The following is an 18,125-nucleotide window of genomic DNA, read 5'->3' as shown; positions in this document are numbered from 1 at the left end:
AGGACTTTTTGTGACCAGTCTTCTGCCTCCTCTCCCCACCCCCTACCTTGTGGTAGGTGGGACATAGATACTTCAAGTAAAAAAAAAAAAAAAAAATCCAAAATAAAGAGGCCCCTCAAATGTATGACAATATAGTGGGTCTGTGTCATTTCCAAGGTCTGTGCTCTTTAGACAAAGCTCTTTCTCAAACATAAATTAAAATGAAAAGAGCACTTACGAGTATAGTCCCTGACAAATTATAGAATCCATGACTTTTAGGGTTAGCCAAGTGTTTAAGAGAATCTAGGCCAACCTTCTTGTGCTGCAAGATGTGTTCAAAGGGGATTTAGAACATGCTTCATTTAAAAGGTAACTCTTCTCACAAAATAGACAACATGAAAGAAGGGAAAAGAAGTTCTAACATGGAACAGAGGCTGGAGGTGACTTATTCGTGGGGAAGTGCCAGTATCATGAGCTTTGTGTCCACATGAGCATTCATCATTCATTCCTTCGCTCAGTGATCAGCTTTTACTGAATGTCCGCTCCATCTCAAACCAAGTGCTGGAGGATGCAGAAACGAATAGAGCCCCGATCTTGTCTTTCTGGAGCCCAGAGCCTAGGAGCCGTGCTGTCAGTGCTGAGACTCATTCCTTCCTTCCACAGACATTTCACAAGCGCCTGCGATGGTCCAGCTACTGTTCTAGCCACCCAGAAGACCGAGAGAAACAAAATAGACTAAGTCCCTGCTCTCAGGTTGCTGACACTCTGGGAGGAAAGGGAGAGACGATCAATAAGCAAACCTGGATGGGTGCTTGAGCTTTGTTTAGAGATATTTCACAGTGGAGGTGGTGCTTGAGCTGCTATCTGGAGGTGGAATAGTTACTTACCAGGTAGCAAGGTAGGAAAGACATTCTGGGCCTAGGAAAGACCATGAGCAAAGGTGTGTGTGTGCGCTTAGTCACTCAGTCATGGCCAGCCCTTTGTGACCCCAGGGACTGTAGCCTACCAGACTCTCCTCTCCGAGGGATTCTCCAGGCAAGACTACTGGAGTGGAATGCCATTCCCTTCTCCAGGGGATCTTACTGAGATCTAAAATGGCCTGGCAGGTTTAGGGAACGACAAGCTGTTCCTTCTATCTGTAGCTTAGGAGGTAGTGGAGAGAATATGAGTTAAGGGTGAAGAAGCTGGCTGGGCCGAAGTCATGAAGAAACCTGCATGCAATTGGTAGGTAGGTCTTAGGGATTTATTCTCTCAGACATGATGAGGTGCCCCTAATGTTACTAGCAGGGGGAGGAGATGTTCAAGCTGTGTCTGAAAGTCCACTCAGGATGTAGAGAGTGGGGAGACAGGCCCCAGGACTTCTGCAGTGGAGCCCCAGGATGGGAGCTGGTGTCCCTGGTTATGTAGCATTGTTCCTCCCCACAGGAGCAGGGTGGTGTCTGAGGGGGGCACCTGCCCAGGAGCCTTCTTTGCACCCCTCTGCCAGCAGTACTCAGCAAGCAGCCTGTCACCCATAGGAAGCAGGGGACACACGTCAGGGGCCTTGTCACCCAGGTTCCCTGGAGGGACACTGAAGGACAGCCACTCCCCCTCGCTGCATGAGGAAAGCCCTCATTTTTGTAGGATAACCTGGTTTCCAAAGCCTCTGCGAGGCCCAACCCCCAGATACTGGCTTTAACCTCTCCTCCTGCCCCTGACTGCTTCCCTGCCTCCTTCCCTCCTTCCCTCTCTCTCCTTCCTCCTCGACCCTCGGCTGGTGCTAGACAGCAGTGAATCCCTGGGACCACCAGGAAGAAGGCTAGTGCTCCAAGGGCCTGCCTCCCACACAGTCTGCCAAGATCTCTGCACTTAATCTCAGCCTCGAAATCTATCTTAGAGCAGAAGCAAGTCTGGGGAGAGAGGAACATGTTTGCAGTGCTAGCCAAGGGAATCTTTGTGTTTCTCTGCCCCAAATTCAGTTTGATTATGTATGTGGACAGACTCTTCAAATTTTTCTCATGTGATATTTAAATAAGGCCATTTCAGTGCCCAGCCTACTCTACCCCCAAGGCATCAGATCAGAGAAACAAGGTGTGTGGGTGGGAGTGTTTGGGACATACCTTTTCCTTTATATGATTCATAGAGGTCACTGGCCTCAAGGCCCCTCCTATCATATCTTTCCTCTCCTGGGCTTGGGCGTCAGGTGTGATGGGACTTGTCAAAGAGCACTGTGGACAGAGAGGCTTGGCCTCTGCCCCGGCCTGGCCACGAGGACTGTTGCCCCCTGTGCTCCAGCATTGTAGCAGGACCAGTTTCACAGGGAGGAATGCAACAGCTACTTTGTTTCTGCTCTGCTAGAAAAATATTCTTTGTTCCAATGATTTACAGGCCCTCTCGGCTGTCTCTTATAATGAATTTAGATGTCTAGACACCTATTTTTTGCCCCTTTGTTGATGACATCTTGTCTCTGACAAGAAAAGGGAAAAAGCAAAACAAGAATTCCTAGGCATAAAGAATTCTCCTTGGTGAGATTTAACCATTTGTGTCCATTTCTGTCTGATCTCGTACTCCATTCACGCTGCCGGCCTGGCTGATGGAGGTGGCTTGGCCTTGGGCTTGACAGACCAGCTCTTGCTGTCCTTACCCATGCCCCACCTGCCCCTGCTCTCCAGACGGTTGTGCCAAGAGGCTGTTGGAGTCGATGGGGTGCTGCCTGAAGTACTCAGTCAGCTGTTCTTGTAAGTCCAAAGATAGCGGCTCTGAGGACCTTGAAAGCCCTGGGAAGAGTAGGCCCAGGGCGCTGGTGTGGCAGTGGGTGTAGACAGGCCCCTGGAGTCAGGTTTCGACACCAAAGCTCAGTCCTCGTTCGTTCATTCCCCAGCTGGTCATGGAGCACCTGTGATTTGTCAGGCACGATCCTAGGCACTACGCCACACACTGGGGACACAGCAGCGAATAGAAAGGACATGACCCCTGTTCCCACAGTGCTGAAAACAGACTCACATCAGCCTGTCTTTGCCTCAACAACTGCTCATGCTTCTGGAGTCTTCTGGTCCATGGCAGACGTGGGACTGAGCTTCCAGTGACCTGAGCAGTTAGCAGCTTGCCAGAGAGGGCATTCTGAGGGGAAAAAAAAGAACATAAAAATAAAATGCAAAGCCTTCTCCTAAATAAGGGAGAAATTTAAGATCACTCTTAGATCATAGCAAAATTAGCAGGATTCACAGAGTATACGTAGATAAGACAGAAAGTGACCACTTTGTATTTTGTTTCCTTGAATGTAGGTGAATTCTAGAGAGATGGAGATTTTGCTATAGGACACCATGGTTGTGTCAAAGATGCTTTGAAGGATGGTTGGATGGATGGATTTCGAAAGGGGCCAAGAAACTGCCCCACAGAACCTTTTTTCTAGTTTATTTCTATTATTTAGTGTTATGGTTTTGGTATGGTCAGGAAGAGAGCTGTTCCCATATAAGTGAATTTTGCAGAGGACTAAACTTACCTTTAAAACACTATATTTATTTAACATTAACTACTTGTGTTCATTTTTTAAATTTTAGTCTCCTATTTCTTAAACTTAAATCATACTTAATAGACATTTTTGATGCCTTAAGAAATGAATATCTACTGTAGTATCAAGTACATGAGCATTATCGTGTATGTGAAGCAAATTTTTTAAGTATAGAGTACTAAGAGAAGGTCATGGGGTATAATACGTGTTACTACTACAGTACAGTAATATCACTCAAGACCAACCATTTATACTAAATGATTCCAGGCAACTGTCTCAATTCTTATTTGTTTTTGAAATCCTTTTCATTTCCACGCCCTCACTTACTAGAGTCAGCTGGCGCTTCTTTCTGTCTCCAGCAGTCTCCTAATTTGCTGATTCCACTCCACTTTGGTTGGACTTGCTTCTGAAATGTAAATTGGTAGGCTGAGTTGGGGCTTGCAGAACTTAGCTGTAAATAATTGACGTGGGCTTCGTGGACCGACTGGGCACTCTGTGAGGGCAGGGATGTCTCTGACTCATTCACTGCCTCGCTCCCCAAGCCTTACATAGCACTCTGCCAGAGTAGATGCTCAGTAGAGTTTTGATGAATGAACTGGTGTGTCTGCTCAGCAGCCTGCTTGCTCACTTCCTGGTTCTTGGCTGCATTCCAGGTGGTCACAGTTGGAGGAAGGGGGCCTTCTGGGTGAGGAGAATCAGGCTGTTTTCCATTTACATAACATGATAGAGTCCCCAGAGGCCTTCCTAGCCACTCTCCTTGGGATCTTTGAAGTGACTACGGCAGTTGTCATTTCACAGATGTGAAGTGACTACCGCAGTTGTCACAGATGTGAAAAACGCAGACTGCCCAGGCCAACTACGTTTCTAGACCAGATGCATACTCCGTAGCTTACCTCCACTTTCCTTTTTTTTCTTCCTGAAATTTAACTGTTGGGAAAAACTCTTCAGGTCATACCAAGGATTAGCATTATAAATATATCATAGGGGATAGTGGTTGTTTCAAAAACAAGGCCGGGTCTGCAGGCACGCAAAATCCAGAAGGCAGCTAATTACATCACCATCACGAGAGGGTCCTCATTCAGAAGTCGCATGTTCCAACAGTTCACTCCTGAGAATCTAGCCCCATCACCAACCGTTCCTCTCTTTCAAGTTCTTATGTCTGATAGTTTGAGACAAACCCTTGGCACAGCCTAGCGTATAACCAAGAACTGGCTATTTGATATCTAGCCAAGCAGAATATAGGTTTTTGAAGAAAGGTCTTTTGTGTTGGTTTAATCTGTGTATGTCAGTTGATTTAGTCTGTTTAGAATGGCAATATGTCATCCTCCTCTTCATCTGGGCTGGCAAAGTTGTGCGAGAAGCTGGCTGGCAGCCAGTCATTGGAACGAGCTCAGGGCTTGGCGACAGAGAGCCCCTCTGCCTAGGAAGGGGCAGCCCCCTGGGTGTGATAGCCCTGAGAGGCAAGAGAGAAGCCAGCTCTCAGAGTCAGAAGAGTTTTCCAGGCCCAGCTCCATAAATGACCAGTGGACCTGTAACAAGTCTCCCAAGCTTTCTGAGTTTCGGAGCTCTTCTTATAAAAGAGTATAGCCATCCGTGTCTGCCCCCGTCAAGGGTGTTGAGAGACTCAGATGATGTAGATAGAGGGGCTTCAGGGACGACTGAGTACCGTCTCCGCCAGTGACAGGCTTTCTGCTGCGTTGGATGTTACTGAGGTTCTGGCATGCTGCAGTCCATGGGGTCACAAAGAATCGGACACGACTTAGGGACTGAACAACAAGCAACAACTGGCAATGTGATGCCCTAGAAAATTTTGGATTCCTTCACATCAAGTGAGAGACCAGTGTCACCCCACTACCCACAAAGGAGGAGGGTTTTTCCCCAGACCTCTCCTTATAACCGGGCCAGGGAGCCCTGCCTGGGATGCTGAGAGTCTCAAGCCCAGTTTCTTTCTAGGGGAGCAGACAAATGATCACAGAATCCATTCTTAGGGATGTCTTAGTTCAGGCTGCAGTAACAAAGTTCCATAGACTGGGTAGCTTGTAAAACAATAGGAATTTGTTTCTCATTGTTCTGGAGGCTGGAAATCCAAGGTCAGGTTCTGGTGAGGGCCCTCTTTCCAAGTTACAGACTACCAGCATTTCATCATGTCCTCACAAGGCAGAAAGAGGACTAGAGGGCTCTCTGGAGTCTCTTTTATGAAGGTATTAATCTCATTCATGAGGGCTCCACCCTCATGATCTAATCACCTCCTGAAGGCCCCACCTCCTGATGCCATCACATGAGGATTAGGATTTCAACAAAAGAATTGAGGGGGGCACACAAACCTTCAATCTATGACAAGGGACTAGCTGAGCAGACCTAAGACGATGTGAAATGGAGACCTGCTTCAGAAAATGGCATCTGTGCCCCATGAGAGGAGATCTTGGTATGATTCTCCCCCAAGGCAAGGTACAGAAGAATGTGTTAACTAGGGACCCTGTGTCACTTTGATTCACTCATTCCAGTAACTCTGAGGTGCCCAGCCCTCTAGCAGAGCAGGGGAGGACAGAAAAGTAAAGGAAACAGTTCCTGCCCTTCTGGAACTAGGAATTAAGCTGCTCACACAATTTACAGTATAAAAGCTGCTGCCTTGTCTTTGGGTTGAAAAGCAGAGGCAATCTCTGGCCGTGCTGCCTGGGAAGGCTTCCTGGGCTAAAGGATTTCCTTAAGTGCTTGGAGGGAAGCTCCTCCTGGGTCTGAATCAGGAGCCCACAACACCAGCCTTATTAGCTCTGGCACTTCTTGCTCTGTTTTCAGATTGACAGGTCTGGCACAACAGCCCCAACACACACACAGACTCAGCTTAAGACTGTTTCTCTGTACCACTTACCTGTGTTTCTTGGATCACACTTATGCTAGGATTTTCTTTTCAAAGCTGTCAGAATGCACTTCCTACCCCGCCACCACAAGATCCTGGCTGGCATCCCCCGCCTGTTTGCACAGCTCTCTCCTGTGGAGGCAGAGCCAGGGAGAGGCCGTGGCATGGCTTCCCAGGTGGCATGAAGCTTGCTGATGAGTCCTAGCCAGAGCAGGGCCCGCTGCTGCCAGGCACCCTGTTCTGATGAGCAGCCCCTACGAAGAGGCGGGGGCAGGATGACAGAAAGCACTCGTTAGGCCTCACACACTGGGAGGGGACTTCTGATTCTGCGAGTGTAGGGAAGCCAGATCCGGCAGGAGGAGACTCAGAGCAGCAGAACTGGTGAGCTAACCAAAGGCTCCTAACTAACACTGCCTTTTACATTGTGGTCACAGACACTGTTTTGTTTGATCCTCATGTAAATGCTAAAAGCTGCCATCTGCCTCCGTTTCATTGAAAGAACACTGTGGCTCAAACCAGTTAACTGACCAGGGCTAGTTAACACCAAGCTTCCTTGAGCCTGCAGATTCATGCTTGTGGCCTCGAGAGACAACTGGCCCAGGCACTTCTAAAATACACCTGGTTAGTGAGGAAAGCCTGCTAGTGAAACTTCATGCTGGCCAGGGGTGACAAGGAATTGGACCTGAGCTGTGGATTGAATTGTATTCCTCCAAAATTCATATGTTGAGCCCTAACCCCCAGTGTGAATATCCTTGGAGATAGGACTTTTAAGAGTTAATTAAGGTTGAATGAGGTCATAAGGGTGGGTCCTAATGTAATAGGATTGGCGGCCTCATGCACACTCACTAAGGACAGGCCACATGAGGACACAGCGAGGTGTCAGCATGCAGACCAGGGAGAGAGCCCCCACCAGAAGCCCCACGCAGCACTCTGACCTAGCCTGCCAGGCTTCTGAACTGTGCGAAAGTACATTTCTGTCATTTAAGCCCCCTAGTCTAGGGTAGTCTGTGATGGCAGCCTGAGCAGACGAAGACAGGCTGGCACTGAATCTAGGTTGTTTCTTCTCTCCACGTGAAATTCCTCCACCTACAATTCTAGGTGCTCAGATCTGATCTAACCTTGAAGGTCCAACCCACCTGCTCAGTGCAGCCTTCCTCACCTTAGTAAGGAGTAATCTCTCCCTCCCATGGGCTGCCCCAGTACTTTATCCTCCCTCTCTGATGACCCAGGCGCCTTTGTATTACTGTCCTTTCTGGACATACCTCATCTCCCTGAGAGGTGAGGCTTGACTCCTCTCCATGTCCCCTTCAGCATTTGGCACAGGAGGCATTTGGTAAATGGCTACTGAATTTAGAGCTCTTTTCTGGCTTCCTCAATTGGGGCACCCAGTTATACTTCACTTGGTAGGAGGTGCAAAGATTGGAACCCGAAAGCTTAGTGGGTGTCCAGGGATCAGCAGATGAAAGAATCAACATGTCCCACTTGTCTACTCCAGATTCTTTTATTTTTATTTTTTCCCCAGATGCCTTTTTAGTGCCAGTATTCAGATCCTCCTGGCCCTCTTTCCAAGGCTATAGCGCACGTTGGCAGCATGCAACTTTCCTTTTTCTAAAGCCTCTTCTTCCCAGAATTGTTGATAGTTCCAAAAAGAAAAGGAAGTGAGGGTCTCTCACCCACTTCCTCTGTTACCCTCTCCCTATTCCTTCTCCTAACCCCTTGCCAGTGAAGAAAAAAGGTGGTGAGTAAAAGGTGGTGAGTGCCAGGGCATACAGGTTAAAAGATGCCTTTCTTCAGTGCCCGTGGAACTACTACTGCTTGCCTTTGCTTAGAAGCCCAAAGGAAAATTCTCTCCAGAAGCTGACCAAGAATGGGCCCAAGAAAGCTTTGCAGTACTCTCTCATGTTCTGATACAGTCAAGTAGTTTCTGTGTGACTTGTCTTAAATTCAAAATGCGGGAATCTAATTCTCAGTGAGAAAGAGTATATTAAAGACCCAGAACTCTTGGTCATGTTCTTTTTCTTTATTTGAGTGCTAGTGGCTCAGACTGGAGAAGGCAATGGCACCCCCCTCCAGTACTTTGCCTGGAAAATTCCATGGATGGAGGAGCCATGGGGTCGCTGGGAGTCGGACACGACTGAGAGACTTCACTTTTCACTTTCACACATTGGAGAAGGAAATGGCAACCCACTCCAGTGTTCTTGCCTGGAGAGTCCCAGGGACGGGGGAGCCTGGTGGCTGCCATCTGTGGGGTCACACAGAGTTGGACATGGCTGAAGTGACTTAGCAGCAGAAGCAGCAGTGGCTCAGACAGTAAAGAATCTGCCTGCAATGTAGGAGACGTGGGTTCAATCCCTGGGTCGGGAAGATCCCCTGGAGAACAGCCTCCAGTATTCTTGCCTGGAAAATTTCATGGGCAGAGGAGTCTGGCAAACTCTAGTCCATGGGGTCACAAAGAGTCAGACATGACTGAGTGACTAACACAGGTATGTTCACTTTGTGAAAAATCAGTCTTTTAACTTAAAGGGGATATGTGTTCTGCTTCACTGAAAAGTATACTTAAAAAAAAAAAAAAAAAAACCCAAAACAACTGAACAGTTGGCTTAGGTCACACAACTAGTTGGTGACTAGGGTAAAGGCCAGAGCTCAATTCTCCCAGCTCTGTAGTTAGTATGTATTTTAGAATCACACCCCCAAGAGCAAGAGGCAAGTTCAGTGTCAGTTGCTTTTGATCTGAAAGTGAAAGTGAAGTCACTCAGTGGTGTCTGACTCTTTGCAACCCCATGGACTGTAGTCTACCAGGCTCTTCCATCCGTGGGATTTTTCAGACGAGAATACTGGAGTGGGTTGCCATTGCCTTCACCAGGAGATCTTCCCGACCCAGGGACTGAACCCCAGTCTCCCACATTGTAGGCAGACGGTTTACCGCCGGAGCCACCGGGGAAGTCCTTTTTGATCTGAAGTTTCTGGCAATTCTCTTGGTTTCCTTGGAGCCCTAGTTTGCATCATGAAAATGGACAAAACGGTCGAGAGGAGGTCTCTCATTACTGCTGAGGCAACACCAGCTTCCTACCTGTTGCCTGATGACTGTGGCCACTAAAGACATCTATAGGCGGGTCACATCCTTCCTTGGTTCAGTGCTCGGGAATGAGGCTCTGTGAAAATACCCTTTAATATTTGTGTTGACCTGTGTGCCCTGGAAGAAAGGGCAGGTGGCCAGGCTAGGCTCAGGGTGGTGCCACCTTAGGCCTTTGTCCGGACACAGGTGACAGATGAGTGATTTAGTTGCAACTCCACAAGGAAGGCATATAGAGAGACATACTTACATCATATGGTAGGAGATTTTTCTTAGGTACGTTTCTTTCATTCAACAAGACGTTCATGTCCTGTGATGACTCCCTATTGACTTTCTACTGATTTTGGACAGCTTAAGCAGTCCCAAGTGACATTTGACTCCCCCCTAAGGCCTGGGACTGAATGACTGGATGAAATAAAACTAAGTCCTGCCTTCATCCCCTAACCTGTCAGAAGCCTCTGAGGCAACTCTCTCCTCATCCCCAAGGCCCTGAGCATTGAGGTCAGGCTGTTTGCATCCCCAGCCTTGCTTCCCTGCCCCTACAGGAAGTACCTAACCTGATTCAGCTGACTGTTCCTCTGTGCTCATGACATCATGCCATTCCTCTGCACCCTAAGCCCACCTGCATCATCCAGGAGTGGTTTCACCTACTGAGCCTCAGTGCCAGCGGTTGGCCCCTTGCAGGCTCTCCTAGTGCTGTCTCCCCACAGAGTCTGAAATGTGGTTTGAGGGACAGTGCTAACTAGATGTCCTCCTCTGGCTCACTGCCAAGCCAGGGGGTAGCTCGCAGCACCCCTCGCGGACCCCTTGCCTATAATCTGGCTAAGTCCTGTCATGGGTGGTCCTGTGGGTAGAGCTTCTTACCCCCAGGCACCCAAACTGCCAACCTCCAGTTGTGTCTTCTGCAGTCAGGGACTTAAAGATAGTGGCCTCTGACAGGTCATCTCACTACCCTGCTGGTGACCTCTGTAAACTCACTTTTTCAACAGGCAACTCATAGCCAGCTCTGTTCCCAGAGGGGACTGACCCCCAAGGGACTGACCTCCCCCACCCACTCAGCGAGGGTCAGGAGTCCAGGTGGAATAAGTTATGGTTAAGCTAGAATGTTCTGTGCTGATTTACCAGGATCCAGGAGTCACCACGGAGAAGGCAATGGCACCCCACTCCAGTACTCTTGCCTGGAAAATCCCATGGACGGAGGAGCCTGGTAGGCTGCAGTCCATGGGGTCGCACGACTGAGCGACTTCACTTTCACTTTTCACTTTTATGCATTGGAGAAGGAAATGTCAACCCACTCCAGTATTCTTGCCTGGAGGATCCGAGGACAGAGGAGCCTGGTGGGCTGCCGTCTATGGGGTCGCACAGAGTCGGACACGACTGAAGCGAGTTAGCAGCAGCAGCAGCAGCAGGAGTCACCATCATTGAGTTTAACATTATGCCTGTGCCAGCCAGACTGTCCAGTTTAATATCTTTTCAATTAGTGAGTCTTCCAGTAATAGCATTTTAACAGTGAAGTTCCAAAGAAAAAACTTGTTCTTAATTTTTGTCCAAAGAGGGGAAAAGAGGCTTCTAATAATGGTATCATTATAAATTCTAAAGTGATGATCATTTGGCTGTGCGACAAAATTTGTAGCTAATAATTAAAATAAAGATTTAAGTAAATGCTTTATCAATAAAGTGGATGATAGGGGCACATTTTTCTCAGCCAGTGTCAGGGATGGCAGCCCATAGCCATGTGCTGAATTGTCACACTGCAAGTCTTTAAAATTCCTGCTGGATTTGAAGGTATTAACAAGTCCCTATCAACATTCTCTAAAGGTTTTTGATGTCATTTTAGCTATTGAACTAAAATATGTGAACTATTACTTTGTTGATTTTGTTCTTAAACCAAACTGCATTATCATCTGAGAGTGTGTTCTTAAAGTATTGTTAAAAGTACTTTGAAAACTTGTAAATCTCTATAATTTATGTTTCTCCTGCCTCTGCTGTTTCATTCTGTCCTTCTGGTTTTAATTTGAATGCAGTCCTGTCTGGGTGTGTACCTGTAAAATTGTGTTTTTCCAAGTACAATTTACAGTCTTGACCTTAGATTTTACAGTGTTCCTAACCTTCCGTGAGCTTCCTCCTATACCAAGAAGTGGGGCTTCGGGTCACCCAGCTCTTTTATATTAGAACAGTCTAATCAAGGTTACTTGAAACAGATCTGATTTTGATGTTTCTTAGTTTATCATATAGGCCTAGGGAGTAAGTTCGGAGGGCTTCCCTGCAAGCCCATTAACTGCATTGCCCCATTTCTTAAAATGTACACAGTTGTAAACCCAGACTGCTTCAGGACAACAGTCTCGTTTATCTAAACAATTCTCCTTTTAGACTCAATGGCACTGATGGAAACACAGATAAGCAGGATGGATCAGAGGAAGGAACTTTTGGAGCTTTTTTTTTTTTGGGCTGAAACTGTTCCCATTCCCCTAACAAACCCCTTTTTTCTTTCCAGGGGCTTGTCTGCATATGGAATAAATTGATCTGTGTTCAATATATTCCGTGAGCTAGGGTAGGGGAAGACTGCAGTGGGAGGGTATAGGAGAGGGTGTCTGTCTTCTGAGTGCGCTCTTGGCAGGTTTTAAGGAATATGGCTATTTTGCTTTAAGGGGAGCGTGAAGGGTGAGGCGCTGTGTTAAAGCAGTGCGTATCCTGAATCCACTGCGTGGGCATCCTCTCTCCGTGATGAATCCATGGTTCCTCGTGGATTATAAGAATTTTTAAATGGATGCAAGACTTTTGGCATCTTTTCCTTAAGTTAGGAAATGAGATTTCTTTCTTTTCTGCTCCTTTCAAATATCACTTAAATTAAGCTCTGATAAGGAGTTAGGAGTATTTTTTTCTCCTCCTTACACTTCTTCAGCACGTTTTCCGTGGTTCTTACTGGTACTGCTGGCCGAGGAAGCGGGACTTGGGGCAGGCCAGGGCTCTGTGGCAGCTGACCTGGGGTTCCGCCTCCGTTGCAGGTCATCGTGCAGTCCGGCCGCCACCCCACAGTACTGCAGAAGCTTTGCCAGCTGCCCTTCCAGTACTTCAGTGACCCACGGCTGATCAAAGTGCTGTTCCCGTCACTTATCGCTGCTTGTTACAACAACCTTCAGAACAAGGTCATTCTGGAGCAAGAGATGAGCTGTGTTCTACTGGCCACGTTTATTCAGGTACCTTCTATATTTATGCCAAATTCTCTGACTCTGTGTGAAAGCTAATGCGACTGAAAAATAAAAGTGAACCAGCTGTTTACCCTTGCCATCCACACTACCCCCAGGTTTCACCTGTTGATGTGCTTGACTCTCAAGGTAGGGGTAAAACTGGGGTTTGAGTATTGTATATAATTTCTGTTCGAAGGATTTCAAGAAAAAGGTATTTTTCCAGTTAAGCCTGTACTAAGGAAATGTTTTTAAAAGACTTCTTTAAGGCTTTAACTGTTACTTCATCTTGCTTTTTGTCTATTTATAGGGAATAGATAATGACTGCTGAAGAAAGATTAAAACTGCAATTTATTTCTAAATTTTTAAATAAATATTCATATGTATATACACACATATGTGTATGAGGAAAAAAACATTTTGTTGCTTTTTCTCAAATATAAAACTTTTAATTATGGCCTTATATTTTTCTGATCCAGTGAAATTCTGTAGGACTCAAATCAGAATCAGTACTGTAGCAAAGCAGTATTTCCACATCTAAATTAACCCAGTCATCTGACAATAGAGAATCAATTTGGTTGTCTTTAACATTTGCTAATAGCTAATCCTGTTATTTCTTTTCTGTCCTCACACAATGACATTATTTGCTGAAAATCTTCCATTATTTTTTCAAATGTTGCACCCTAAAGCCAATATGTTTTTGTTCCATGACACACATATGCTTAATAGACAGTGTTTTCTGTTCATAATAATAATGAAACAGAAAGCAGAACTTTGTATTGTTATTGTTCCTTATTCTGGCTAATATACATGTATCACTTTTGAAAGAGTGTAACAGTGCCCAGCTGGTTGGGATGGCTAAAGGATCCCCCAAGCTTTCTTCACCTTAGAAGTGGTTTACATTTCTTAAACTATCCTCTGTTAGATGATCAGCTAATAAAACACACTAGATCAATTATGCTTAGAAATGTTTTGTTTTCAGCTTGTTTCTTTTTGAGTCTAGATTCCAGTTTCCAAAAAAATTTATCAAAAATATTCAGATTTATAGGTAGGGTATATATATTCAAAAAAATCTTACAGTTAATAATTAAAATCTTAATGAAGTTTTATATAACCATCATATCAATGTATAGGATTCTTCATATATTCTTACAGCCTTAGGATTAAAAAGGAAATACGTTATAGAGAATTTTAAGACCATGATCTTAAAATTCATTCTTTTGTTCCACAGGTAAATTTTTAGTACCTCTGGTGTGCTGGGCACTGCTCCAGGCACTGGAAATACAGCAGCAAACAACACAGATACAAATTCCTGCCTTGAAATTTAGAGTCGGGGGAGTCAAACAAAAAACAAATAAATGAGCAAAATAAATAGCATGTCAGATTGTGTTAAATGCTGTGGAGAAAAGTAAGGCAAGAAAGGAAAGGGGGTCAGGGACCTCCAGAGATGACATGCAGCTTTTTGTGGCCTGCGCAGAGGCCTCAACCAAGACAGTGATTATCGAGCAAAGACAATTTTGTAGCTGTACCATCTTAGTCCCTTACATTTTTTCAACCTCTTGGAAAACAATTTATAAAAATATAAATGGTATCAGAACCTAAAGTAAGGCTCATATATAGTATTTTCATCTGGTGTTGATCTCAGAGTACTTCTAATTTGACTCTTCTCTATTATAGTTAAAACACAATTAAATATAATTTAAATTTAACACATTAACCATATATTTTAGCACAGATTTTATAAATAACTAGAAGGAAATGGCAACCCACTCCAGTGTTCTTGCCTGGAGAATCCCAGGGACGGAGGAGCCTGGTGGGCTGCCGTCTATGGGGTCGCACAGAGTCGGACACGACTGAAGTGACTTAGCAGCAGCAGCATGGAAATTTCTTATAATGCTTATTTGGGATAGGATGTTAAAAACAAGTTTGGTTTTTTTCTATAAATTATTGTGCTCAAGAGAATGAAAGTACATTGGACTTTCGTTTATATAACGATTCTTCAAGGTCCCCTGTGTTAGATTATTAGTAGTCACTAGAAAATATTAAAAATAAGAGCTAGCAGTTTGTCCTAGGTTCCTGAAATTTCACATATTACAGATGACCTTTTTCATGTTCCATCGAAGAGTAAAATTGCTGGACTTTAAGATTTAGCTACAGAATAGATGGACCTAAGAATATTATACTACATGAAAGAAGTCAGAGAAAGACCGTTACCACGTGATTTCACTTATATATGAAATCTAAAAAATGAAACAAACATAGCAAAACAGAAACAAACTCACAAATCCAGAGCTCTGGTGGTCTGGACAGTGGGATGGGGAGGTGGGCAAAATACGTGCAGGGAATTAAGAGGTACAGACTTGCAGCTATAAAATCCATGTCATAGGAATTTAACGTACAGCGTAGGGAATACAGTCAATAATATAATAACACTGTATGGTGACAGCTGATAACCAGACATATCATGCGAATATGGAATCACTATGCTGCACGCCTGAGACTAATATGATATTGTATGTCAATTATACTTCAATTTAAAAAATGTAGCTACGGAATACATAAGGGCTTTTATACTTGTGGGTTTTGTTTAATGTTAAAAGTCTGTCAATATTTTAAGACAGTATTTGGCTAAAGAATTCAGTTTGTTAGATATAAAACAAAGTTATACTTTCCACAGCAGGCAACAACCTGGCCGTTGGTGATACTTAGATTTGAGTCATCATTATTTGATTTAAATATGAGAACCTGAATTACATAACATCCGTTTCTTAAGCTTTTATATTTGGGGTTCCAAAGTATTCATGGTAAAAAAGTTATCTCAGAATTCAGAGGCATTTTTAAAGCCACTCTCAGCAAAGTTCTCTGTTTGTAGCATTGATATAAAAACACTTTTCTCATTTCACACAGGATTTTGCACAGACTTCAGGTCAGGCAGATAACCAGTCTTATCAGCCCAAAGGTATGTCTCTACTGAAATTAAATGTCATGTGTTTGTTAGCTGGACATTTCTCACTCTACCCTTTGTAACTGTCAAGAAATCAATTTATTACATCACCTAAAATATTTGAAGTTCAGATACAAAGTATATTTCAGAGAATAAAGAAATTGATTTTGTCATCAAACATGAGTGTATCAGGATATACAGAGAAATCCATGGAAATAAAAGAAAAGCACAAAACATCTTTATATAATTTATATTCACTTCATGCAAGTTATAATAAATGGTGAATAATTACTAAAGAGCTACCTTGTAATAGAAGAGACAATTAGATCATTAATATTGGCCTACATTACTCACATAAATGCTGAAATTACATATTTAGTTCCCTACCGGTGTTCAGAATAAAATTGTCATTGATAGTAGCCCATATGTTCCTCTAAAATTCAAGCACTTGAATTTTTTATTGAAAATAAAAATTGTAAAATTGTTTTACATGAAGAAAGAGCACAGTTCAGGGGCCAAAAGATTTACAAAAAAATGTTTTTCCCTGTAGCATTTCTGCTGAGGTGAGTCCTGTGATCAGAGCAGAGATGTAGAATTTTCAAGTGCATTTTTACTTTTTAAAATATTCTGCTACCCACACTGTAATTGAGAAGTACAAGTTGCTCTTTGTCTGACTGTCATGTCAGCATCTCTGACTAATGAGACCTTCATCCAGATTTTCCCCAATTCTTCCCTTAGTTTGATAGTCTTTAAAGTGTCCAGAGGTCTAGTCCTAGCAAGATCCTCTGGGGCACCCACTCAGTAGCCCTCATTTTGGGGGAGGAGGAGGTCACCCTAGGCAGGGGGTGTATATGTGTCTCACAGTTCTTTACAATGGACAGGTGCTGAAAAGTACATAAATGAGAATATAACTAAAACTGTAACAGTATCATGAGAAAATGTCATGTTTTATTGGCTCAGACACTCACAAGTAAACAGAAAGCTATGCCCCTTTTTAGAAATTCAAGTCACCATCATAGTTGGCACCATTTGCCTAAGTCAGAATCAGTGTGCAGGTTCACTTCTGCCCTGACTCAGTCACAGCCTTTTTTTAAGTTGTTGGAGGCTAGGGAAAAAAATCATAATTTGTAATCATAATTTGTTTCTATATCTTAAAAACAATGGTTTAAATTTTGAAAATGCCTAGAGAAATCTTCTTCTAATGTATTTATTTTTAATTGTACAGCAGTTTGGGTTTTTTTTTTTTCTTTTTTCTTGGCCGGTAAGAAGTACAGACATTCTTTTTCTTCCTCTTCCTCCTGACATAAGGATGAGTCACCATTTGCTGCCTATCTGTCAGGCATGTCCCAGGGCTGCCTCTATCTGCTTGGTTTCAACCTCTCTTTTCCAAGGGATCATCTTCTCTGACTTTCATGCTTTCCCCAATTACTATGGGATTAATCTTCAAAACAGCAAATGGGGAACGGTTCTCTACTTTGCTTAGAAAAGTCATTGCTATACTGGTGACAGCTCATAATGTGCTTACCTGATTTTAAAAAATGATGATGCCACACTAAGTTGCTAGTCTGCACCTGGACATCTGTTCCCCTATTGCTTAGAATGTACTCATAAAATGTTTCAAGATGTTTTGAGTTCATTGCCCAGGTGAACCTCTAAATTCTAATGTGAAGCAGCTCCTGACACACCACATTCTTATTGCTAAGGAAGAATCCGGGTTTTATTTTGTTCACCATACTTATTTTCTTATTCCAGAGTCCAAAAACGGTGTTTTTCATAATGTTTTACCTAGAGGTTAAACATTATGTATATAGTGTATGTCTGAGTAGCTTAGAAGCATGAAATAGATTGTAATTAAAATATATATTATATATTTCATACTACAGATATAGATGAGTTACCTTTACTGAAATTTGCATCGTGGTTTATTTGAAGTGTATGTCTCCATTTTGGACTCAGATATCAAAATAATTTTCATTTCTTAAATGTTGAAGATTTTAACTGGTTTACTATTCTCTTCTTTTCCCCCCCTCAGGAAAATGCCTTGGTTCCCAAGACTATCTTGAACTGGCTAACAGATTTCCTCAGCAGGCCTGGGAAGAAGCTCGACAGTTTTTCTTAAAAAAAGAGAAAAAATAAAGGTTTTGGTTGGTTGTGTATTTGAGTACCCTCATTAATATTTTAAATTGTTCAAAACATTGTAACTACTCCTTAAGAAGTTCATTTTCACATGTTTATACTCTGTAGATATGGTATATACTTTACACTATTTATAAAGACTGTAGATACTTTAATGTTCTTTCTAATTCTGGGAGTTTATTTCATTTATGCGCAATAGTTTGGAGTTTGGTAACTTACATCCTATGATAATATATACTTTGCATTTGTAATATGGGTGAAATTAGACAAAAAGTTAGCAAGTCTGTTTTGTTCTTGTAATAAAATAACTTAATTCTGTTTGCAGTGGTGACTTTTCTTGTGAAGGCAATGCAGATTTGAAAGAAAAACTAATTCCAACTCTGGAAGTATCTTAAAGACTTACTAAAAGTTAACCTGCTTTAAATTTCCCTTATTAGGTTTGAGTAGAAGATGTTTGTAAC

The 18,125-nt window shown here is 43.5% G+C and overlaps 1 protein-coding gene across 4 annotated transcripts in view; it reads left to right on the top strand.

Moving 5' to 3' along the window:
• SCAPER (S-phase cyclin A associated protein in the ER) overlaps nt 1-17,982 on the top strand; it is a 421,796-nt gene extending 403,814 nt beyond the window's left edge. For all 4 annotated transcript variants that reach the window (XM_070775326.1, XM_070775324.1, XM_070775325.1 and 1 more), the window contains 3 exons: nt 12,405-12,596; nt 15,492-15,543; nt 17,561-17,982. In XM_070775326.1, coding sequence (XP_070631427.1) covers nt 12,405-12,596; nt 15,492-15,543; nt 17,561-17,664 — 348 coding nt within the window. In that variant the 3' untranslated portion in view covers nt 17,665-17,982. The remainder of the gene's footprint in view (nt 1-12,404; nt 12,597-15,491; nt 15,544-17,560) is intronic.
• Nucleotides 17,983-18,125: the final 143 nt, after the last annotated feature.

Source organism: Bos indicus, chromosome 21 (assembly GCF_029378745.1).
Source record: "Bos indicus isolate NIAB-ARS_2022 breed Sahiwal x Tharparkar chromosome 21, NIAB-ARS_B.indTharparkar_mat_pri_1.0, whole genome shotgun sequence".
In the NCBI taxonomy this organism is placed as follows: domain Eukaryota; kingdom Metazoa; phylum Chordata; class Mammalia; order Artiodactyla; family Bovidae; genus Bos; species Bos indicus.
Note: the sequence above shows the minus strand (reverse complement) of the source record. Positions and strands in the feature narration are given on the sequence as shown.